This window comes from Colletotrichum costaricense, assembly GCF_030867565.1.
Source record: "Colletotrichum costaricense strain IMI 309622 chromosome Unknown Scaffold_3.1, whole genome shotgun sequence".
Taxonomy (NCBI): Eukaryota; Fungi; Ascomycota; class Sordariomycetes; order Glomerellales; family Glomerellaceae; genus Colletotrichum; species Colletotrichum costaricense.
Genome location: NW_026848232.1, coordinates 2,850,196 through 2,872,471, shown reverse-complemented (window position 1 = coordinate 2,872,471; position 22,276 = coordinate 2,850,196). Strand labels below are relative to the sequence as shown.

The following is a 22,276-nucleotide window of genomic DNA, read 5'->3' as shown; positions in this document are numbered from 1 at the left end:
GTGCTTCCATTGCATTGCTGGACTTGGCTTGGTACTTGGAGGAGCGTCGGATTGCATAATGATATCGTCCCGCCCACACACACACACACACACACACACAACACACAATGACTACACTTCCCATTTCTGACCTCGACATTACCGCCATTCTTGGGCTCTCTCCGCTTTAGCGTCTGCGCTACTACAGTCCACCAAACATTTCCTACCTACTCACCTAGGTCGCGCACCTCACCCTTTTCTCTATCCTCCCTCTCTACTTCCCACGAAGCTCGCGATACACACCGATAGAATACTCAACCCGTCAGTCCTCTCGCCAGGACGCAGGCTTACAGCAGCGGGCGCATCCTGCAACATCCTGCTGCCGTTTGCTTTTTTGGAAACCATGACGTTTGGCGACATCATCGCCCGCCAACCAACATGGACCCCGAGCCTACTCTCCCTCTCGAGCGCTCCGTCTCGCAGCATAGCGCAACGTCCATGAGAAGCGGACGCTCACATACCGTACGAGCCAAACGATCAAAACTCAACTCCCAGCCCTCGAGCTCCGCGAGCTCCATTGCCGCCTCCGAAGACAAGTCGCTGACGAGCTTCCCTTCCTTCTCCCCCGACTCACCAAGGGGCGAACACGCCTTTCCTCCGCCGCCACTGACACCTGAACCCGAAGCCCCTCCCACCGTACGCAAGATCTCCGATACCAGGCCCGGTCCCATCTCCCTGCTGGGCAATCTGACTGGATCATCCGCCGAACAAGCGGCTCGCGATGCGCTGTTCGAGGACTCGCCCATTTCGACCCACAAGATACCAGGTGCCCTTCACCACTCCGACGATGAGCACATTGGGCGCCTCATTGCCAGGCACGGAGCCGTTGCGCTCGTCAGGCAGGTTGCGACCGACCTGGCACAGCGCGATGCCCAAATCGCCCAGCTGAGGAGGAAGGCCGACGAAAGGGAGAGGGCTTTGCGCAAGATTATACTGGAATGCGGCTTATCTAACCTAGACCTTGAGAAGAGATTAAGAACGATCGAACTAGAGGTCAAGACCGAACGCCCCGGCAATCGCCGCAACGAGAGCGGGCTGTCTGACCTCATGAGCGATGCCATGCAGGACACTGTCAACGTAAACGTCTTTGGACAGACTGATGGCAACGACGCCACGATCCGCGCTAGCAACCTAGCTATGCCCTCCGTTCCCGACGGAAGAGGAACCGCGAGGGGATGGAAGGATTATCTTTGGGGCGGAACCAGCAGAAAGGGCAGCATGCCCAGCAGCGTCAATGGCGACGACATCGCGAGACCTTCAACCGTTGTGAGGACGCAGTCCACTGCCGATAGGCGGCCCGGTCTTCAGGACGATCTCTTCAGCCCACCCAGCGAGGGTATGCCGCCCGAAAGCGTGCCACCAAGAACACCCAGTCGAGCGTCTAGCATTCAGTCTGGACCCCCTGGTTCACGCAAAGCCTCAACTTCGGTCGCTGCTAGCCTCATGAGACTGGTGGCCGGAGGCGCAATCAACACGCGCGAGGGCGGCCCCAATCGCGGAAGGTCTAATAGTGCTACCCAACCGCAGTCGCAGTCGACCCCGCGAGCGTCCTCAACCTCCAGCGCCAAGACCACACAGTCAAGCAGAGCGGTCTCGACGGCGGGCGGCCCCAAGGCTCTCATGGCCATGCGCAGAACCACGGGCACCGCGAACGCTCCTCCCGTCAATACCACCGCCAGGACTCAACCGCAAGAGAGATGGGACACCATGGTGAACAGTCCGACGAATGCGACCTCGAACCGCCAGGAGAGTTACGGTCCCGTCGAGATGGATGCCATCCTCCCACCCGAGACCCAGCCGCCAACCTTGACGCATATTTACAATAACTATATCGGAAGCGAGTATCTCACCGACCGCTTCGGCTTCATCTACGATCAACGGAGAAAGAAGAGGCAGCGCGAATCTGCGCAGATGGCACGTCATTTGAAGCAGGGCGGACGTGCCGAGATGCTGTCAAACGGCCGGTCGGACTTGACTTCCCCAATGATTGAAGAGGAAGAGGAGGTGCTTGCAAGCCCCGGCAGCGAAGAACGACCTGGCAGCCCGTCGTCCACGGAGGAACGCGCGGGTGAGGGGAAGCCCAAAAAGTGGCAAGATTACCTCAAGCTGGCCACATTCCCGACGGAGCTTTTGTCTCATACCCCCTCACTCGGAGCGCCATCTCTTGAGGTGCTGGAGGGTGGAGAACTGGGCCTCAAGTCACCTGGACTCATTGCGGCTGACGAGCGAGGATTCGTCCCGATTGCGAGCACAACAACATCCGTCATCGACAGCGAGGCGACACCCCCAGTTGAGACTGATGCTGCTGCAGGAACGGTTGTCAGGGACGACACAGAGCCCGTGAAGCTCCTTCTCCAGCACATGGGCGAGTTGCACGATTCTCTGCAGAGAGACAAGGCGGCACGTTGGAACGAGTTCCTGCGCAAAGTCAGGGCGGAGAGGAAGCGAGATGGTGAGGCTGCGGCCGCAGCAGCAGCCGCGCTTGCCGAAGCCCGCTTCGAGCGACCTGCCATGACCATCCCCGAAGCTGCCATAGCCGATGGCGAGCTGATCGGAATCACTGGCCTCGGAAACAAAGGCAAGGTTGGGCGCGCCAAGAGATCGGAGTTGAGGAACTTGGTTCTCGGTGGCATCCCAGTCAACTTGCGCGCCAAAGTCTGGTCTGAGTGCTCCGGCGCCACTACGCTTCGTGTTCCCGGATACTATCAAGATATCGTCGCTCGACCGGACGAAGATGATGACCCGCTAGCAGTGTCCCAGATCGATATGGACATCAACCGCACTCTGACCGACAACATCTTCTTCCGCAAGGGGCCGGGCGTGTCCAAGCTTAAGGAGGTGCTGAAAGCCTACGCCCGCCGAAACCCAGAGGTCGGCTACTGCCAGGGCATGAACCTTATCGCGGCGAATTTGCTGTTGATAATGCCATCAGCAGAGGACGCGTTTTGGATTCTGACCAGTATCATCGAAAACATCCTGCCTTCTGGGTACTACGACCACAGTCTCCTCGCGTCTCGTGCAGACCAGCAGGTGTTGCGCCAGTATGTCGTTGATGTGCTACCCAAGTTGTCGCAACACCTAGACGACCTCAGCATCGAACTCGAAGCGCTCACCTTCCAGTGGTTCCTCAGCGTCTTTACCGACTGCCTTTGCGCCGAGGCTTTGTTCCGAGTCTGGGATGTGGTGCTTTGCATGAACGACGGGAGCACATTCCTGTTCCAGGTGGCGTTGGCCCTGCTCAAGCTCAACGAGACGCAGCTTCTGCATTGCGATACGCCGGCGAGCGTGTATACTTACATCAACCGCCAGATGACGAACCACGCCATCAGTATCGATAACATGATCAAGGCTTCTGACGCTCTGAGAAAGCTGGTGAAGCGCGAGGATGTGGAGGCGCGTCGCGACAAGGCGATCCAGGCGGAGAAAGATGCTGTGAGGCAGAGAAACGAGATGAACGCGGCTAAGAAGGCGAACAAGGCGAATGGGAATGGTAACGTCGTCGGCACTGGACAAGAGGAGAACGGGGCAGCGGAGCCGGATTTGGATGTCCGCGAGCCCAGGCCGATTGAGCAAGACGTGCAGACGTGAGAGATGGAGAGCAGCGGTGATGCATTTCAGGTGTTTGAATGGACGTCCATGATACCCCCTCTGTCCGATTGGGAAGACACACAAAATAGCGTCTCTTTTTTTTTTTTTTTTTTTTGACAACACAATACACGATCTCTTGAGCATTGAAAGTTGGACACGAATGATGTGCTATGATGTATGCGTTTAGATTTCATGCAGTATTCGTGGCTATCGTACTCGACTTCTGTAATTATCTGACCAGATACTTCCAAATCTAGTACTCGTCTCCTACAACTTGGCCTTGCCAGCCTTCCACTCCTGCACAAAGCTCTTCCCCGCCGCAACTCTCTCCTTCTCCAGCTCCTCCCTCTGATCCCAGATCTTCTCCTCGCTCTCATAGTTCTCTTTGCTGAGCACATACGCGCTCTCCTTCCACATCTCCATCTTGAGCACGGCATACACCCCGCTCTTGCCCCTCTCCGTCAACTTCCTCTCCGCAATCAGCTTCAGCGCCTCGTCCAGCCCGCCGAGCGCGTCGACCAGTCCCGCCTCGAGGGCCGCGGGGCCGGGAAAGCGTTTTGCCTCGAGGACGATGTCCTGGTAGATCTTGGGGGATGCGCATTTGATACGGAAGATGGCGGACATGGGGGGCTTTAACGGCGCGCCGAACTCGAGCTCGTTCATGCAGAGGAAGCCCTTTTGCGGGTTCATGACGCGGTAGTCGTGGTGCATGGCCGTCATGAAGCCGCCTGCGAAGGCGTGGCCGGGTATCAGGGCGACGGTGGGCATCGGGTAGGTCAGCAGGCGTTTGAAGAGGGCGTACAGGGTGTCGGGGAAGAAGCGCGGGGTCGCGAAGGCGTGTTCGAGGTCGAGGCCGTTGGAGTAGAATTTCGTGATGGCGGAGGTTGTGACGAGGACGCCGGGCGGGTGGGCGAACTCGATGATGTCGAGGGCGGCGAGGAGGGCTTTGCAGAAGGGGGTTGTGAGGCGGTTGTCGGGGGGCGAGGACCAGGTTAGGAGGTAGACTTGGGGTGCTGGGGTTGTGCAGACTATGGTGCCGCCTTCGTGGGAGTCGAGTTTGGGGATGGGGATTGTGAAGAGGGGGGTTTGGGAGGCCATCTTGTATGGGTGGGTGGTGTGGTGGTGATGTTGATGAGGATGTTGGTGAGATGAGATTTGATTGAGGATCGGTTGTGTTGTTTTGACACACGGATGCTTGGGGACAGATCGAACAGGAGATGACCAGGAAGGATTTCCAAAACTTGTATGTGGATTGTATACAAGTAATGTAGTCTTGATGATGAAGCTATAATATGAGAATGGATGAGGGCTAAGATAAGTTGAGATGACAAAGGCTTGAAGTTGAAGGGATCGACGGAAGGTCCAAGTAAGCGCTGCTGACCTCGGTTCGGCAAAAGGCACTAAGGAAAAGCACACCTCAGATTGCATACATGATTAGAAAATCAAACGTGCGGCGCGCAGTTCGGCTGGCACCCTTCCCCGAATCCCCAAATCTACCTACCTTACCTCAAGGTACCTCATGGCAAGCTGGCTGTTCTTCCGATGCATAAGTGTCAGGCATCCAATCACATAGCTTGTCATCTTGACCAGTTCCCAGTTCTTGGGATAGATGGAATCCTTTTTCCGGGCTACGTGCTAAAGTGCCCTCGTGTTAATTCATGGGGGAACTTACGAGGCTAAGTACCTCGAAAGGTTAATGGGCTTTCACATGTGAAGAAAGAGCGGCCCCAAATGGAGGACCGCCAAGCTCCTGCGGCTTCTGATGCACCCCAGAATCGTCCTGGCCATCCACAACTCGCTTACCTTAGCTAAGTGGATCCCGCCAGTGCCTCCTTGTCCCCCCTGCAGAGCTGCTCCTTACGTAAGGCAGCATGCCACATTGCGGTAGCCAATCAACACCTGCCATTGACAGAGCTACCCCAATTCCAACTGCCCTGCTGGCCGCTGTCGCGTCGTAACTCCCACTGAGTGGTCCCCGCTGGCTCCAGTGTCAGGTCAGGTCGTCCACGTCTCACAAGTCGCACCTCTGTCCTCTTGCAGGAAAGAAAGCCAGAGACAATAAAACAGATTGGGACTCGCTTCTCCTTCCTTCAGCACACCTCGAATACTTGCCAGAGACGAATCACGGCCATGGCGGAGAAAGACGACGATCAGAGGACCGTCGTCTTCTTTCACCCCGACCTTGGCATCGGTGGTGCTGAGCGTCTCGTTGTCGATGCCGCTGTCGGCTTGCAGAATCGAGGCCACAAGGTGGTCATCTTCACCAGCCATTGCGACAAGAGCCACTGCTTTGAAGAAGCTCGAGATGGTATGCCTGTTTCTTTTACCCATGCCTCTCGCATATGAATGAGCATACCCTAACTTATTTCTCTACCAGGAACCCTCGACGTCCGCGTCCGCGGCAACTGGATCGTCCCTCCCTCCATCCTCGGCCGCCTCACGATCCTCTGCGCCATCCTGCGTCAGCTCCACCTCCTCGTCCAGATCTACGTCACCCGCGAACTCCAGTCCCTGAACCCAGACACCTTCTTCATCGACCAGCTCAGCGCGGGCCTGCCGCTGCTGCAGTACCTCGCCCCCAAGGCGCCCATCCTCTTCTACTGCCACTTCCCCGACATGTACCTCGCCCTCGGCCGCGAAAAGTGGTGGAAGCGCCTCTACCGCGTGCCCTTTGACTGGGTCGAGGAGTGGAGCATGGGCTTCGCCGACGAGATTGCCGTCAACTCGGGCTTCACGAAGGGCATGGCCACGGGCGCGTGGCCGAAGCTCGCCAAGCGCAAGAACTTCAAGGTCGTGTACCCCTGCGTCGACATTGCGCCCAAGAAGGAGAGCGAGAAGAATGCGATTGGCAACGGCAACAAGGAAGAGGAAGCCATTTGGACGGACAGAAACATTATTCTGAGCATCAACCGCTTCGAGAGGAAGAAGGACATCGCGCTCGCCGTCAAGGCTTTCGCAGCGCTGCCTGCGGACAAGAGAAAGGGCGTCCGGCTGGTCCTCGCGGGCGGATACGACCCGCGCAGCATCGAGAACTGCCAGTACCACAAGGAGCTCGAGAAGCTTGCCGCGTCGCTCGGGCTGGAGACGTTCACGGCCAAGAACATCATCACCGCCTTGTCTGCGCCTGAGCACATCCCGGTGCTGTTCCTCCTCTCCATCCCGTCGAGCTTGAAAGACTCGCTCCTCCGATCGGCCAAGCTACTCGTCTACACGCCCTCTAACGAGCATTTCGGCATCGTGCCCCTCGAGGCCATGTTGGCGGGCGTGCCCGTTCTCGCGGCAAACACGGGTGGGCCCAAGGAGACGGTCATGGACGGCGTGACGGGCTGGCTGCGGGCGCCGGACGAGGTGCTGGAGTGGACCGTGGTCATGGACAAGGTGCTCAACAGCCTCAGCCGGGGCGATTTGGAAAAGATGGGCAAGGCCGGCGTGCAGAGGGTGCGTACGGGTTTCGGGCAGGAGAAGATGGCGGAGCGGATTGAAAGGTTGCAGGACGAGATGTTGGCGGAGCCCAAGATGCCGCCCCTGTTGAACGCCGTGCTCAACTTTTTGGGCATTGTCGTGTTTTTCGGGTTGGGACTGGTCACGTCGCAGATGTTTGTCAATGCGAAGCAGAGGAGAGCTTGAGGGACGAAGCAGGCCTGATGAGGAACTATGTTTGTTGGTTTTGTTGTGGAAAGGGAACTTGGCTGTACGATACTCTAGTTGTCTGTCGAATACTGATAGATTTGTTTTCCTGTCAAAAAACAATACCCCTTCGAATCTGCTTCCCATCTTCTCATTTGTTTGCGCTAAAGCAAAGTCTTCAAGTAAGGCACTTAACTTGATCTTCCCCACATGGTATGAGTGAGCTTAGAATGGATGCTAGACACCTTGACTTGACCCCCACGTAGCGGGGTAAACACAGATGGCACACACCGTAGCGTAACTCCCTCTCCGAACCTCCGTTCCGTCGCTTGAGCCGGATGTCTCACCTCACTTTCGTATATACTCGGTACCTCACTGCGCCAACTTCACTTCCGCACCCCCTCACAAATGTCACCCAACACCACGGACCCAGACCCGGCCATGAACGGCCGCAAAGCCCTCGTCGACTTCTTCGCCCGGAGCCTGACGGCATTTCAATCCTCAAAGGATGCGTTTCGCGTTGTCTGCACACTTCCTCCCCGAGGAGAAGCTGCTGGAGAGGCTAGCGGAGAGTTCAGCATATCGACACCGGCGCCGGCGCCGCGGAGGCCGAACCGGGACGACGTGAAGGCGGGGCCGGTGGAGAGCAGCCTCGTCGTGCTGGATTCCTCGTTTAACCCGCCTACGCTTGCGCATCTACGCATGGCGGCGTCTGCGGTGAGAGATTTGCAGAAGGGGAGGAGTACGACCACGACGAGGAGGGGCGGCGGAGCTGGAGATTCGTCGTCGGGTGCGGCTGGGGAGATGGGTCGGAGGAGGGCTGTGAGGGTGCTGCTTCTGCTTGCTGTGAATAACGCGGACAAGAAGCCTAAGCCTGCGGCGTTTGAGGTTCGGTTGGGGATGATGTATGCGTTTGCTAGGGATCTGAGGGATGAGGTGCGGCGGAGGGGGGTAGGTGGGGTCGAGGAGGAGCAGCGGCAGCAGGAGGAGGAGGAGGATGTTGAGGTCGACTTGGGGTTGACGACGATGCCGTATTTCCACGATAAGAGTCAGGCTATTTCGGACACGAGGTTTTATGCGCGAGGGGATGGGGGAGGGGAGCCGGAGCAGGTGTATTTGGCGGGATATGATACTCTTATCCGGATCTTTAACCCAAAGTACTATCATGCTTCTTCTTCTTCTTCGTTACCGGGAGGGACAGCAGTGGAGGAGGCAGAGGCACCGATTCGAAGGGCGCTGGATCCGTTTCTGGACAGGTCTAGGTTGCGCATCACGATGAGGACGGATGATGGATGGGGTGGTGAGGGGGAGCAGGTTGCGTACCTCGAGAGTTTGAGGGATGGTGGGCTGGAGGATGTTGGTGGACGGCGGGCGTGGGCGGAGAGGGTTGAGATGGTTAGGGGGAGGGATGAGGGGGAGGAGGTTGTTAGTAGTACCAAGGTGCGTGAGGCTGCTTCTGCGAGGGATGAGGAGATGTTGGGACGGTTGGTTACTGCGAGGGTGAAGGGATGGGTGCTCGGCGAGGGGTTGTATCGTGAGTGAGTGCGGTGGTGGAGTTTGATATCAGGGGGATGTTGACTTTCTGAGATCAGGAAGCGGGTGATGAGGGCTTCGTGTGCTGCTTCGTCTACGTAGGCCTCCGGGCAGATTCTGCTGCACGCTAACATAATCGAGGATAGGAGGCAAGTTCGCAGAGACGTCGTTGATATTGGCGAATGGGCACATGGACTCATCGTCCTCCTGATGGACATCATCGAGCCAGGGAACCTCGTTGGCTTCAAACGGCAGCAGGCCATCTAGGAGTGCAGCTTCTCGAAATAGCTATTATCACAGCCGTTGAGTGCCTCCATCAATCTGTTCAATCTTTATCTCTCGACTTGGCAGGTGGGCGTGTTTCCTTCCTTCAAATCCACACGAGCGGCCGGTCACGAAACATCTCAGCACTCGGGCATGTGCCACAGCTTCAGAGATGTACCCGGGGTTTGACGATGTGATTTATCTACCTTGGGACTGAGCTGTTGATGCAATAGTGCATACCATACCTCAAAGGGGCTCCCATCGGCATCCGGACGATCTCATTGACCCATTCCCCCTTTGATTGACGCTACTCTCAACCGCCAGACAGCTTCTCTCAGCGTCAAATCGGTATATGAAGAAGAGAAGTTTTCCGACGTCTTGATGCCTGATTCACCAACATCTTCCCAGGCATCTTTCCCGTTCCGAACCCGCTCTTTCCATCTTCACGATGCAGATTTTTTACATCTCCAGCCCAGGTACGTACTCATCCACCTATCAATTTTCACCAAACCGAATTCTCATTGGCCCAAAGCCTTGCAGCACTTACTGATGCCGTCCCCCACCAAAGACCCACTCCCGCACCTCTCCAACCTCTATAAAAGGTCGCCTCCCGACCGCAGCTCTTAGGATTTTCTCTTCTTCTTTTTTCTTCATGTCGACAATACTTCAGAGAATCATTTCTATAGTATTCGACCTACTCTTGGTTCCCTAAAGGAGCTACAGATCCCACCCTGGTTGATGATTGATATCCTCGACACCCTAGAGTGAAGAACTCTGGTTGCCCTCGCACTTTCCGCAAGGAAAGCGGCACTCCCTCCCTGTGAGGGGGTGCTGTATAGAGGGCGGTGATGATCTCGTCCCCTATCGCGGTCTTGCCTTTGGGCGCGTGGAAGGGGTGGGTGTCGATGGACGTCTGACAGGCTCTGATTTTTTTTCTTTTTTCGTTGCGCGCTGGAGCTTGTTTCTCTGGGCGCGAGGAAGAAAAACAAAACATGCTTTTCAAAAAATGGCAGTGATGCATACCTTGACTACACTCCGAGATACACCAATGCTCTCCCATGGTCTTTCTCTATTTTGGTTCAAGGAAGATTGATTTCTTTAGTCCAATACTCACCGCGGCATCCATTACACCGTGGACGTCGAGGTCCACAAACGTGGCTAACATCTTTTCCTGCCAAATGTGATTTTCGCACAACCATGTCTAAAGTTGCCTTTACGGGCACCCGATTCCTTGCATCCTCGCCGCAGGCTGTGAGCTATTGGGCTCCGATGCGTGAGAGCCGGGTTAGCAGGACAAGTTTTGATTGGCCAATTCGGTCTTCTGTCAATGCCACAACTGCGCACTCGAACTAGGAGGATTCTTGTAACGTCGTGGAATATGGACATGGCATGCCTGGGACTGTGAACCAGTGACGTGCTATTTTTATCTATCAGATCTAAGCTTGAACATCACTTCGTCAAATCTGCTTTTTGATCATGCCAGAGCTACGTGGTCCTTTTAGTACGACCTGCCTGATGCATAGCTCTGGGGCCGAGCAGAGTCGTAATACCCATATGCCAAATCCCCGGCATCGTGCTCCTCCCTTCGGGGACCGGGAGCATATGCCTCAAAGGATCGCGGCGTCCGCGGCATCTCGGCGTACGTCTCTGGCGTCGGGGGCCCAGTGTGCCCCTCGCCCGCGTACCATCCATTCCCGCTCGGGTACGGCGGTGCGCCGCCGCTGCCGCTGCCGCTGAGGTTCCCCTCGCTGGCGGACCTGAGCTGGCCCTCGCTCGCAGATCTCAGCTGTGCCACGTTCGTCGCCTCCCGTGAGACCAAGCCCCAGCCCGCGGGCACCGCAGGCGGTCTCAGGAACCCTTGGCCTGGCACGGGTGAAGGTGCCGAAGCAGCAGCAGCAGCAGCTCCCGTCGGCCGACCGCCGCCTGCGGCTGATACGTCAAAGCACGCGGCGTGCACAAGGACGAGGCCGGCGACCTTGACGAGGGTGAAGACGACGCCGAACAGCGAGGAAAAGGCCCAGAGGCCGACGATGGCGGCCAAGGCGGTGAAGCCGGACATGATGCTCTGGGTGGAGGCGTACTTCCGCACGCCGAGGTCGCGGGCGAGGTCGCGGCCGTTGTAAGACTGGATGAAGAAGCCAAACTTGACGACGCCGAAGAGGGCGGCGAGGACGAGCCAGTGGGTCGCCAGGAGGGTGCCGACGAGGAGGATGAGGTAGACGTTGCTGTGGCGGGGCAGGTTCGTGGCGAGGCGGTCGTGGAGGACGGCCTGGGAGGGGGGCGGGTGGAGGTTCTTTGGGTTGATGAGGTTCGTCACGGGGGTGTCGGGGAGGGGGCCCAGTTCAAAGGTTGAGGTGGAGAGGTTCGGGATGGATTGGAAGGCGTGGAAGGCGTTTTGGAGGTTGCTGAACATGGCGGCTGGTGTGAAGGAGGCCGCGTTGCTGTTTGAGCTCACGATGGTGTTTCCTTTGGTGGCTTCTGGGGGGTCCTTTGACGATGATGAGCTGCCGCTTCCGCTTCCGCCACCGCTGCGTCGCTTCTTGCGGTGCTTTGTGTCGCGGGAGGGTCTGGCGTCACGGGAGCGGGATCGTGAGCGCTGCCTGGCGGAGGAGGAAGAGTCTTGACCTCTGGCGGCCGGTCTGAGGGAGTACTCAGCGACGTCCCATCTCGAGTCCCGCGCGGATGAGGTTGGGTAGCCATAGGGCTCACGATATCCAGAGTCCCGTGTGGGAGCATCTGAGTAGGAGGAAGATCTCGCCATGGTCGAAAGGCAGACTTGAGTGAGAAGCTGTATGAGGAGGCGTGAGGGGTGGATGGTCGAGGAATGGAGGCAGGGTCTGAGAAATGAAGAGACTGCCGGACGATCAAATTCCAACGCAAAAGACAGGGTGCGAACAGGAAATGACTACAGCAAGTCGAGTCTGAGCGAGGGAATAAAAAAAAAAGCTGGGAGAGACAAAGAGTGTGCTCAGTCGGTCAGCGAATTCCTGTGTCTTTTTTGCCCGTCGGATGGATGCAGCTGCAGTTGTACCCGACCCTGGCGGCGATTGGCGGGGGATGTTGCGGTGGAGCCGCTTCCGGATAGCCGTTCCCAAGAACCAAAGACTTGGCGATCTTCAACTTCACCTTGACACCTTTTCACCGGTACTACTACTATCTGGAGTTGTAGTTGTACTAGAAGAGATTCTCATGCACCGAGTCCTTGGCGCTGCCTTGAAAACCCCTCAAGGTCAAAGCGATGACATTATCCCTCAGGCTTCAGCTTTCGTGTCAAACCTGGGACGGCCCGTTAGCTCCAGGGGGCATGAGGGGCAGCTCCTCGGTGCGTCATCACAGAACCCCCAGCCACTTTTGGAAGAATTCCAGAAACATTCCAAACCATACGAAACTTTGCTTCTAGAACCATGAGGGCCATTCCAACAACGTCCAATTGATTCATTTGTATTAAATACCCTCTTGAGGGGTGTCGTTTCCCAACCTTCCAAGCCTATGGACAGGGACGCACCGTTGATCACCCTTGGCCCGGATGAACTCGCCCTATTCGAGCTTCAGGGATAGACGCCTTTACCTGGCTCATTCTGGAAAAACGTAGGCGGCAGACTAAACGACGGCTCGACCTTTTGCACCTGCTGGACGCTATCCCTGATGATATCGTACCCAAAGTTATACGCAAAGAACTCTTCCGGGTTTTCTGCAACACGTTCTGTCAGCGGCTTCTTCACACAAGCACCTTCACTATCAGAAGCCTTCACAGAGCTTGCACTTACTAGGCACTTTGTCCCCGGGAACGAACTTGGCCGCCTCTTCCCGTATCAACTCGGGCTCCTCTTGACCAGCGTTACTGAAAACCTGCATCACGCTGGCGCGGTTTCTCCGAATGCTCTCATACACTTGCAGACGAGACTCAACGTCTTCAACCTCGGCGCCGGCCAGCGCGATGCCGAGAGCCACGCCGTCTTCGATACCTTGCGCACCGCCTTGGCCCTGGTCTGACGTAGCTCATCTGTTAGCAATCGGTAGATGGGCATGGGAGTATGACCGGATATGCTGTCGTTGAAACTCACGTGGTAGCATGGGGTGCGCGGCATCGCCAGCCAGCGTCAACTTCCCCTTCGTCCATGTAGGGATTGGGGCTCTGTAGAGGAGTGCCCATTGCTTCACCTCAGTAGCCTTGCTAAGCACGGTGTGAGTACTGATCGTGTATTCACGAACTGAGGTTTCTTACTCAAGAATGGCCAAGACGCTTGGGTGGAATTCGGAGTATCTCTCCAGCAGCTTTTCTTTGCTTACAGAGGCGTGCCAGTCCTCCTTTTTGGTACTCTCAATATCGTCGTTGTTGAAGATGGCCACAAAGTTGTGGATCTCATTGCTACTCGAGTTAGCACACAGGCGAATAACACGTGCTTCCTACTCATCCCGCAACTACTACCGTAGTGTAGAAGATTGGGACTTACTTTCGACAAGGGTACGAGACTAGACGCTTCTTGTCTCCAACCAGGAACTTCATCCGCCCATCGTCGCCCTCGTTCCAGAAGCGCGTGACCGGGTCCGCCTCGACATCGGCAGCTGGTATGAGGAAACGGAAGCAAAAGTTGTAGTGCCCTTGAGGCACCGCAGGGTTAGAGCGGCCGAGGATCGCCTCGACTCCAATGGTGTGGACGCCATCTGCCGCAATCACCACGTCGCCTGTGACTTTCTCGCCGGAAGCCAGTGTTATCGAAGCTCCCTCGGGATCCTAGAGACGTGTTAGCCAGACTCTACGAGGGTGATATGGACAGTCGCCACTTACATATGCCACAATCTCGCTCTTTAAATGGATAGTCGCAGGCCGCCCTAATCCAGCCCTCGACTTCTCATGTCCATTGGCACCATTCGTCTCGGTCCTATTTACCTCCTCAACGCCATTGCCATTGACATGACCGTTAACACCACCCTCAGGCTCCGTCGCCAACCTCTTCAGCTCCTCGTGCAAATCGACGCGGTGCGCAAAGTACCACGGCGCGCCGTACCGCTCCTCGATATAATCCTCCGTGCCGACGTGGAACTTCTCCAGCGTGTCCCCCTTTGCGCGAAAACTGCACTTGACGAGGACGAACTTGGCTTTCACGGGATCGAGGCCCCAGGCGAGGAGCGCGCGCGCGGCGTTGGGACACACGTGGATCGCGGCGCCGATCTCGTTGTTGAGCGCGGACCGCTCGTAGACGTGGACCTCGTGGCCGGCGCGGCGGAGGCCTACGGCTGCGGAGAGGCCTGCGATGCCGCCGCCTGCGATGAGAATTTTGAGGGGTGCCATTGGACGTGAGAGCAACTCTCGCAGTTTTACTCTGCCGTTGGGGTTCGAAGCGACAACTGGGGTTGCCTTTCAACGGGTAAGAGATGGTCGCACAGACCTTTGGAGACGTAGCAAAGATTCTCTTCAGATGATGTGTATATGTCAAACAAAACGGTTCGTCTGAGAAGGAGAGGGAGTGAGATGCCAAGGGCGCGTCTACGTCTCGACCGCGGGTGGGAATCGCGTAGGTTGGATGATGGACCTAGGCTTTGGCCTCTTGGGTCCACGCACTAGACGATGCGGGCCGGAGTTAGCTTCGCAGAGAACATGACCCTACGGATGCTCGGTTCTAACTGTCCAGAGTCCGAAGTCCCTGTGGTGATGGAGAGTGGTTTGGACTCTGTTCGGATCACGTTTCCATTTACAGATGACGATGCATCTTTCGACGGGGGCAGCGGTCCAACCTACCCATTACCTCCCAACGGAGCTCGGTCAAAAACACCAGATCCATGGGCCAGAGACGTCTCGATCGTGCCAGATGAAGGGAACCCTTGAGGTTCTTGACTGGGAATCTGGGAGCAGGTCGGACGATGAGCCAGGGCGAGGGGGACCGGTCGAACAGGCCCCAGTGAACAAGCAGCTGGTCCGAGTCTGTGCCGCAATTGGCGGGGCAAGTGTTACATTAGCAATGGAACGTCGACACGTACGCTCCTGTCATGATACATAGTATGGACTTTGGGCAATGGTGGGTGGGTGAGATTCTCAATGGACATATGCGCACATAGAGCAGCGTTTTTGGAGCCATTGACTGTGTAGATACACTAGTGTGGAGTGGTACTTTTGGGACGGTTGGTTGGAAGTTCTTGCAGACGAGGAGGTCGTCTCCCAGGGGTCTTACTCGACAGGGAATGATCCGGGAACAGGGGTCTTGCGCTCCGCTGAAGAGGGCGGCCAGGGCTCATGGGTTACAAGACCGGGTATCAATTTGGTACCTTCCGTGAGAATTGTAACCCTTGCGACTTATAGCTGGGATGGACGACGGGGTCATTGGGTCCCTTGCTCTGAGCTGCCGCATGAGTTCTAACCTCCGATATAGAGCAGAATGCAACAGCGGACGAGATGAGAGAAGACGATGAGGAGTTTGCCAGCAATCGTACGGGGTCGAGAAGCCCTTGTTCTGTGAAGACTTTGGCTGGTCAAGGGCGGGCATCGAGGATGGGCGGGACGTGGGAGAAGGATGTTTTTGATTATGAAGGAGACACAAGGGGAATAACAACCTGCGTTTTTTGGGTAGACTTTCCATTTTGATGTTTACGTTTTTCATCACCTCCTCTGTTTCCAGCCATTGATTCATTTCCGAATGTGTAAGTAGCCGACGGCATCATAGACCGCCAAAACGTCAACCATGAAGGATATCATCACCGACAATGTCCAGGAAACTGGATCAATGAGCGAAGCAAAAGCCCCGGCAGCTCCTCCGAGCAGTCGTGATGAACCCAAAGAGAGTATCGAAGGCTCCGATGAGCCGGTTCCTCACTTGCACGCAAAGACGTTTCTCACAGTCTTTGCCGTCTGCTTCATCTACTTTGCTCAACTCATCAACGTTGTCGGCGCCGGAGCTGTGAGTAGTTCACCATGATTCTGCCAAACTACCTATTAGAATCAGCTATATCTAACTTGCATTCTCTCTACAAGCAAACCCAAAACATCGCCGCCGTACTGGGGGAGAGCGACAAGAGCGTCTGGCTAACCTCCACAATCGCCATCATGACAGTCGTCCTCTCCCCCATCGTCTCCCAGGCCGCAGACTACTGGGGCCGCCGCTGGCTCCTCATCGGCCTCACGGCCTGCGGCGTCGTCGGCTCCATCGTCGTAGCCCGCGCCTCCACGATGGGCATGGCCATCGCCGGCTTCACAATCACGGGCTGCTCCTACGGCGCCCAACCCCTCCTCCACGCCGTCGCCTCAGAGGTCCTACCCCGACGCTACCGCCCGTGGGCGCAAGCGGCCGATAATCTGTCGGCCGCAATGGGAGGCCTGGTGGCGCTCCTAGCCGGCGGCGCGCTCACGCGCAACGGCAACGCCGCGGGTGTGAGGAATTACTGGTACATGGCGACGGCTATCTACTTTGTCGCCACGGCCCTCGTCCTGGCGTTGTACAACCCACCAAAGACGGCAAATGAGACACGCTTCAGCGTCTCTGAGAAGCTTGCGAAGCTCGACTGGGTTGGGTACGCTCTCTTGTCCTCGGGCCTGGTGCTCTTCTGCATGGGCCTGTCATGGTCTCAGAACCCCTATCCCTGGACCGACGCGCACACTGTCGCGCCGTTCGTTGTCGGCTGCGCGCTCTGCATCGCTCTGGCCATGTACGAGACGCGCTTCAAGAAGGACGGCATGTTCCACCACGGGCTCTTCAGGAACGGACGCAACTTCCCCATCGCGCTGGTCTGCGTCTTTGTTGAGGGTCTTGTCTTCTTCGCGGCCAACAATTACTTTGCTTTCCAGGTCGGCGTGCTCTATGAGACGGACTCGTTGCGCACCGGGCTCCGGTATGGTGTTACCATGATTGTCTATGGCGTCTCAGCTGTCTTGGCTGGGTTATGGTGCTCGAAGACACGTAACGTCCGCTGGCCTACCGTCGTGGCCTTTGTGTCCATGATTATCTTCTTCGTGTGCATGGCTACGACTACACCGAGCACCTCAGACCCTGTCTGGGGCTACCCCGTGTTCTTGGGTATCGGGCTGGGTATCTGCTTATGCACACTCGTCACGATTGCACAGCTATCTACTCCTCCGGAACTCATTGCCATCACCAGTGGTCTGATGATTGGCGTGAGATCTTTGGGCGGATCCATCGGTCTCGCAATTTGTAAGTTCCAGACCTCTGCGCTGGAGGAGACGCGAGGAAAAAAGCTTGCTAACAAGGGCTTTCAATAGACAATGCCATCATCACCGACCAGCTCTCGAGAATGCCTAGCAATATTGCTGCGGCTGTTCTGCCCCTTGGACTTCCTCAAACGTCTCTTGGACAATTTATTGGTCTCTTGGTTGCTCATGATAACGCTGCATTGAGTCAGATTGAGGGAGTCACACTGGACATCATCCAGGCAGGTGCTGGTGCGCTTCTGCAGACTTACAGCCTTGGCTTCCGTTACGTTTGGATCGCTGCCGGCTCTATTACAGCTGTTGCTGCCATCGGTGAGTTCTATTCTACTTACCCACCTTGTTTCTCTCTAGTTAATCAATGGCTGCAGGTGCTTTCTTCCTCGTTGAGCTTGAAAATGAGTTCAACATGCATATCGACGCTCCGGCTGAGAAGGAAGATGATTTGTACTCGAAGTAAACCTAGTGTCCTGATATTCGTGCTGATGTCCTGCTCCCAATTCGCCTAGAATGAAACTCAAACTTAATCGGCAATTATGAACTAGAGAAGATTGTAAAAATTGTAATAAGAAACTTGCTCTATCAACAAATTAGTTCACATTTGCTGTTCAACATGCTGCCTCAAGGCGTGCGGAGCGAACTCCGGACATTCGTCCGCGCGCCATGTTGAATCAGACTCGAGAAAGTAACTATCAAAATGGTGCATGAGTCTTATGGCGTGCTCCTCTTGTTGGAAAGTGCCCCGTTGAGCTACTACACCATCTCTCGTGCAATATCGGTTACGCCTTTCCACCGAAACCTTGTCGATATCCTGCATCAAATTCTGCAGCGTATTGTTGAAGAGTTGTATTTCCCAGTTCCAACAGCTCAACTCCTGCAAATATCGTACGAGGTAGCATATCCAATGTTAGAGATGTGGATCATACTTGTTTTTTCTGTTGGTGGCAGTTTGAAGACACAGGGACCGGGGCCTTGTTGGTCGTAAACGGACTTTACATCGGGAAGTGGCCCCTCATAGCCGTAGGTAGCATTGTGGCTCCTTCCACCATGCCCAGTTCTTGGTGCAAGGGTGGCATGAATCATTGACACAGCCCTTTACGACTACGAATACCTATTCGTACCCAGGACTCAAGGGGCCAGGCCGTTGCGTTTCCATCGGTATAAGGGTCGTCCGAACAGACAATGCCACACAGACTTCGAGATCTTGAACATGCCGACTGATTGGAAATCACATCTGGGTTCGATCATACGGCGGGCGTTCTCAGGGATGAGTGATCAGTGGATGGGCAAGCCCGGACCAAGTGATGCCGAGGGCAGGGGATCCTCGCTAGTCGATTTTCTCCTTCTGGGGAAGCCCAGATTTTAAACTCTTGTTTTTTCTGCCCAGACTTGGCTGATCAGCAAGACTGCTTCGACTTCAAGTCTTGATGTATCAGTGAAGATCGCACGTTAGACATCTGTTGGATTATTGACATGAAGCAGAATCACACTATGAGGGTCCGAAAATTTGCGCGTAGAAGGTGTAGCATTCGTGATTCGGGAAACGAATCCCCTTTAGGGCCAAAGAAGTAGCTGGACGGGTCGCTGCAGGTTCAGACTGGGGTTGTATCCCAGCCAGTGGGTATTTTGGTCGACCCTGGCCAGGATCGTATGAACTTCGCGAAGATACCAACCGAGTTGCGAAATTTATCCCTTGCATCTCTTAACTTCGTTCACAGTCAAATGAGTAATACTCGCTTACACAACCCGTAATGAACAACCAAGACACAGATTAATACAATAGGTATATACAATACAGTCTGAAGGGGGCATGAAGCCAACCAGCTTCAGAACAGAGAATCCTTCGGGCTCACCAGCGTTATTTGTGTTGACTTCTAGGGTTTGAGAGATTATTCTAAACACCGACGCAACGAAGATTCATCGGACTTATACCGAGGGATCCATGCAGAATATGGTAAGTAAATGTGACATTCACAGAGCACGGATGGTTCCATCATGTGTCAGTGTGGCTTCGAGAGGTTTTTTACTACTTGCAGAAACGGAATCAGCTCCGACGCGATATGTCAAGTAGCCTCTACTATGGGCGGGATGCCCTGAGGTAGGTCAAAGGTGGGTACTTCTACGCCGTAACAGGGAGCACCGTGGCGTATCGTACATGTAGTAACGCTTAATAGATGCAGTTAAGAGGTAGATGTAGAATCTACACAGAGAGAGTACAAATTCCCTGGGCCTGAATGGCGATACCTCCCAAGATGTAAAATCAAGCCTTTGGGAATACAAATACTCTAATTCGCATTAGATGACTCCTCTCGTTAAATCTTGCCGTTAGATCGCGGGATACATGTACTGATTTTCAAGGCTCGGAAATGGACTCAAGTTACCATTGCAGCGTATCTCCCGAGAAGTATGACCACTTTCGGCGCCCTCGGGCGACGATCGCCCCGAAGATGCGAGCCCGGGTCGAAGGTCAGAATAACTCTCAGTAATACCCGAGTGTAAACGGCGCAGTTCATAATGGTACCGGAGCTACCACATCGAGATCGAGATGTTCTTGACAGGGACCGCGTGGCATGAGCGGCAAGAGTCGGGGGCCAAGTCTGGACCGAGAATTACCCATACAGAAGAATGAAGTCGTCAAAGTCGAATGGGGACTTCTGGCACGCAATTCCCAATGTGAGATCGTTAGGTCGGCGTTATCAGAATTTACGTCCGCCAGAGGCTGGTAGAGCTTATACAGTGGCATTATAGCACCTGAATGGCCCAGTTCTGATACTTCAAGTCTCCAATACCTTCCAGAAGCCCCAGATATCCGGATAAAGAAACCTGATTTTCCTCCTTCTTTCACAAGCTGTCGCACCATCAAAGTCTTTGCTGGTGCCGAACCTGTTTACTGGGAAACGGTTAGCCAATTTCCTGGATGCCAAGGTAGGATACGTGGCGGGGATTTAAGAGTACTCCGTGGCTGTACGATCGTTGTATAGCCGTAAGAAGGAATGCTATCCCCTGAAGACCCCGGCGCGACTTGCCCTTGATGTTGCATGGGGCAGGCTCATCCTAGCTTCAGCCGGGGGACGATCCGGGCCCACAACCCGAACGACTTTCTTCAGGAATGAGACCCCCTTCGAGTGTTGGAATGCCCCCGTTCATGCAGACATCTCAGCCTGGAACAGATTCAAGTAATGGTAATATGATCGCGCTGTAACTGCGCAACTATGCGGGTGAAAATGACGGTACCTATTCAATATGATATCCTTCCTGAATGCTCTTCGCCGCGCGTGCCTCCGAAAATCCGCAGATTCTTCATGCTTCACATTCAAAGTTTCCTTTTCTTCATGTTTCTAGCTTTTTACAATCTTTCTGGTATTAGTTCATTCCTCCTCTTGGCGCCGTGCGCGTAAGTTCTCAACATGGTTGCGGGACCCAATGTCTCCGTCTTCGTCACAAGCATAATATTCACAACTCTTTCTTTCGTCCTCGTTGGGCTGCGATTATACACGCGCATTGTGGTGGTGCAAAATGTTGGAATCGATGACTGGTTGATGCCTGCCGCATTGGTAAGCTCAGTTTACCAACTCTCAGGTGGAAACGGGATGGGGAAGCTGAGATCTTCAACTAGGCGGCCTCAATCGGCTTTTGCGTCGTTGTCATGCATCGTGAGTATTTTGATTAGGCACATGCTAACATCGAAGAAACGTTGCTCACAACACCACAGAAATCAAGTATGGATTAGGTATGCCGATGTCTATCATCGCAGAAGATGACCTGGTCCGATTCTTCCAGGTCAGTTAGGAATTACAGATGAATGTAATCGGAGGATTGGTACTAATATTTCACATCGGCAGTGTCTCTGGGCGACGATTCCGACCTACAATCTAGCTCTGTTGCTTTGCAAGCTATCGATCGTCTTCTCATACTTGCGCGTGTTCAAGATCCCGACAACACAGAAGATTTGCAAGACCATGCTGGCTGTGCTCGCGGTATACGGTGCCTGGACTGTCTTTGGATCAATCTTCATGTGTGTTCCCGTACAGGCCTTCTGGGGCGACGGCACGGGGAAGTGCATGAACCGCTTGGCTTTCTGGTTTTCCAACGCAGCTTTGAACATTCTCTCGGACATTATCATTTGTTGTATTCCCATACCACTGATCAAATCCCTGCAAATATCCAAGAAGCAGAAGATTGCGCTCATCATGGTCTTCGCCGTGGGAGGATTGTGAGTCTCTGTTTAGCAGACTTTCTTGATCTGGTCTACAACTGACAAATTCTACAACAGTGTTTGTGTGACTTCTATGATTCGGCTTTACTCTCTTTACGAGATTTCCGTATCTACCGACACATCACGTAAGACTGAACTTGGAGAGGATCCGGCATAAAGCAACTAGTATATCATCAGGCTAACATCACGCGAATAGGAGATGGAGTCCACATTGCAACCTGGTCCGGCATAGAGATCAACGTCGCCATTGCCTGTGCCTCTGTCCCTGCACTAAAGCCACTCATAGTGAAGGCCTTCCCGAAACTGTTGGCGAGCACTCAGCGCAGTGGGTATCGATCAGGTAACGCTTACAGTGGGATGAATGCCGGAGACTCGCATCACATGCAGTCAATGCGGAGTCGGAAGGCTACCAAGACGAATACAAACATCGCCATTGAAACAAAAATAGAGATTGTCAGCCGCAACGGTAGCCAAGCCGATTTGGTACGACAAGGAGGTGGAAACGGCACCATGGTGGCTGAGTGTTATTCAACAGAAGAGAGACCGCCGGCTCAAGGTCGTGATATGGTTTGAAGAGAGTGAATCGGTAAAAGAGTATATCATCTTAGCGTCAGAGAAAAGCAGTGTTGTAGGACCATAGACCAAGAGGCGACGGGACAACGTGTTCATAATGCTACATGTAATGGGAGTTCGAGAGTAGATCCGGTCCCTAGCAAGTTGCTGTAGATCATGTAACGGACTAACAGTGAATTTCTCAACATACCTAGTAGAAAACCATCACGGCGTCTAGGAATTGTGGAATACTTGGAACGCAACTTGATCTTATCAGGGAGGCCCAATATTGAAACTGTCCG

The 22,276-nt window shown here is 54.7% G+C and overlaps 8 protein-coding genes across 8 annotated transcripts; 5 read left to right on the top strand and 3 right to left on the bottom strand.

Moving 5' to 3' along the window:
* Positions 1-417: 417 nt before the first annotated feature.
* CCOS01_03791 (TBC domain-containing protein) lies at positions 418-3,627 on the top strand (the record flags this gene model as incomplete). The annotated part of the gene is made up of 1 exon (XM_060451974.1): positions 418-3,627. The coding sequence occupies one exon, from the start codon at positions 418-420 to the stop codon at positions 3,625-3,627; it is 3,210 nt and encodes a 1,069-aa protein (XP_060318239.1).
* Positions 3,628-3,894: 267 nt separating this feature from the next.
* Positions 3,895-4,725, bottom strand: CCOS01_03790 (enoyl-CoA hydratase/isomerase; the record flags this gene model as incomplete). The annotated part of the gene is made up of 1 exon (XM_060451973.1): positions 3,895-4,725. One exon carries the CDS (start codon positions 4,723-4,725, stop codon positions 3,895-3,897), a length of 831 nt encoding a protein of 276 aa, XP_060318238.1.
* A 1,032-nt stretch (positions 4,726-5,757) lies between these two features.
* On the top strand, positions 5,758-7,254 carry CCOS01_03789 (glycosyltransferase family 1; the record flags this gene model as incomplete). Its single annotated transcript, XM_060451972.1, has 2 exons — positions 5,758-5,935; positions 6,005-7,254. 2 exons carry the CDS (start codon positions 5,758-5,760, stop codon positions 7,252-7,254), a joined length of 1,428 nt encoding a protein of 475 aa, XP_060318237.1.
* Positions 7,255-7,662: 408 nt separating this feature from the next.
* CCOS01_03788 (cytidylyltransferase) lies at positions 7,663-9,054 on the top strand (the record flags this gene model as incomplete). The annotated part of the gene is made up of 2 exons (XM_060451971.1): positions 7,663-8,792; positions 8,934-9,054. The coding sequence occupies 2 exons, from the start codon at positions 7,663-7,665 to the stop codon at positions 9,052-9,054; spliced, it is 1,251 nt and encodes a 416-aa protein (XP_060318236.1).
* Positions 9,055-10,549: 1,495 nt separating this feature from the next.
* On the bottom strand, positions 10,550-11,812 carry CCOS01_03787 (uncharacterized protein; the record flags this gene model as incomplete). The annotated part of the gene is made up of 1 exon (XM_060451970.1): positions 10,550-11,812. The coding sequence occupies one exon, from the start codon at positions 11,810-11,812 to the stop codon at positions 10,550-10,552; it is 1,263 nt and encodes a 420-aa protein (XP_060318235.1).
* Positions 11,813-12,599: 787 nt separating this feature from the next.
* CCOS01_03786 (FAD dependent oxidoreductase) lies at positions 12,600-14,344 on the bottom strand (the record flags this gene model as incomplete). The annotated part of the gene is made up of 6 exons (XM_060451969.1): positions 12,600-12,742; positions 12,819-13,040; positions 13,116-13,225; positions 13,277-13,420; positions 13,506-13,786; positions 13,841-14,344. The coding sequence occupies 6 exons, from the start codon at positions 14,342-14,344 to the stop codon at positions 12,600-12,602; spliced, it is 1,404 nt and encodes a 467-aa protein (XP_060318234.1).
* Positions 14,345-15,728: 1,384 nt separating this feature from the next.
* CCOS01_03785 (PEP5) lies at positions 15,729-17,666 on the top strand (the record flags this gene model as incomplete). The annotated part of the gene is made up of 4 exons (XM_060451968.1): positions 15,729-15,944; positions 16,019-17,192; positions 17,261-17,521; positions 17,578-17,666. 4 exons carry the CDS (start codon positions 15,729-15,731, stop codon positions 17,664-17,666), a joined length of 1,740 nt encoding a protein of 579 aa, XP_060318233.1.
* Positions 17,667-20,613: 2,947 nt separating this feature from the next.
* Positions 20,614-21,995, top strand: CCOS01_03784 (uncharacterized protein; the record flags this gene model as incomplete). The annotated part of the gene is made up of 6 exons (XM_060451967.1): positions 20,614-20,760; positions 20,823-20,859; positions 20,919-20,986; positions 21,049-21,419; positions 21,480-21,547; positions 21,619-21,995. The coding sequence occupies 6 exons, from the start codon at positions 20,614-20,616 to the stop codon at positions 21,993-21,995; spliced, it is 1,068 nt and encodes a 355-aa protein (XP_060318232.1).
* Positions 21,996-22,276: the final 281 nt, after the last annotated feature.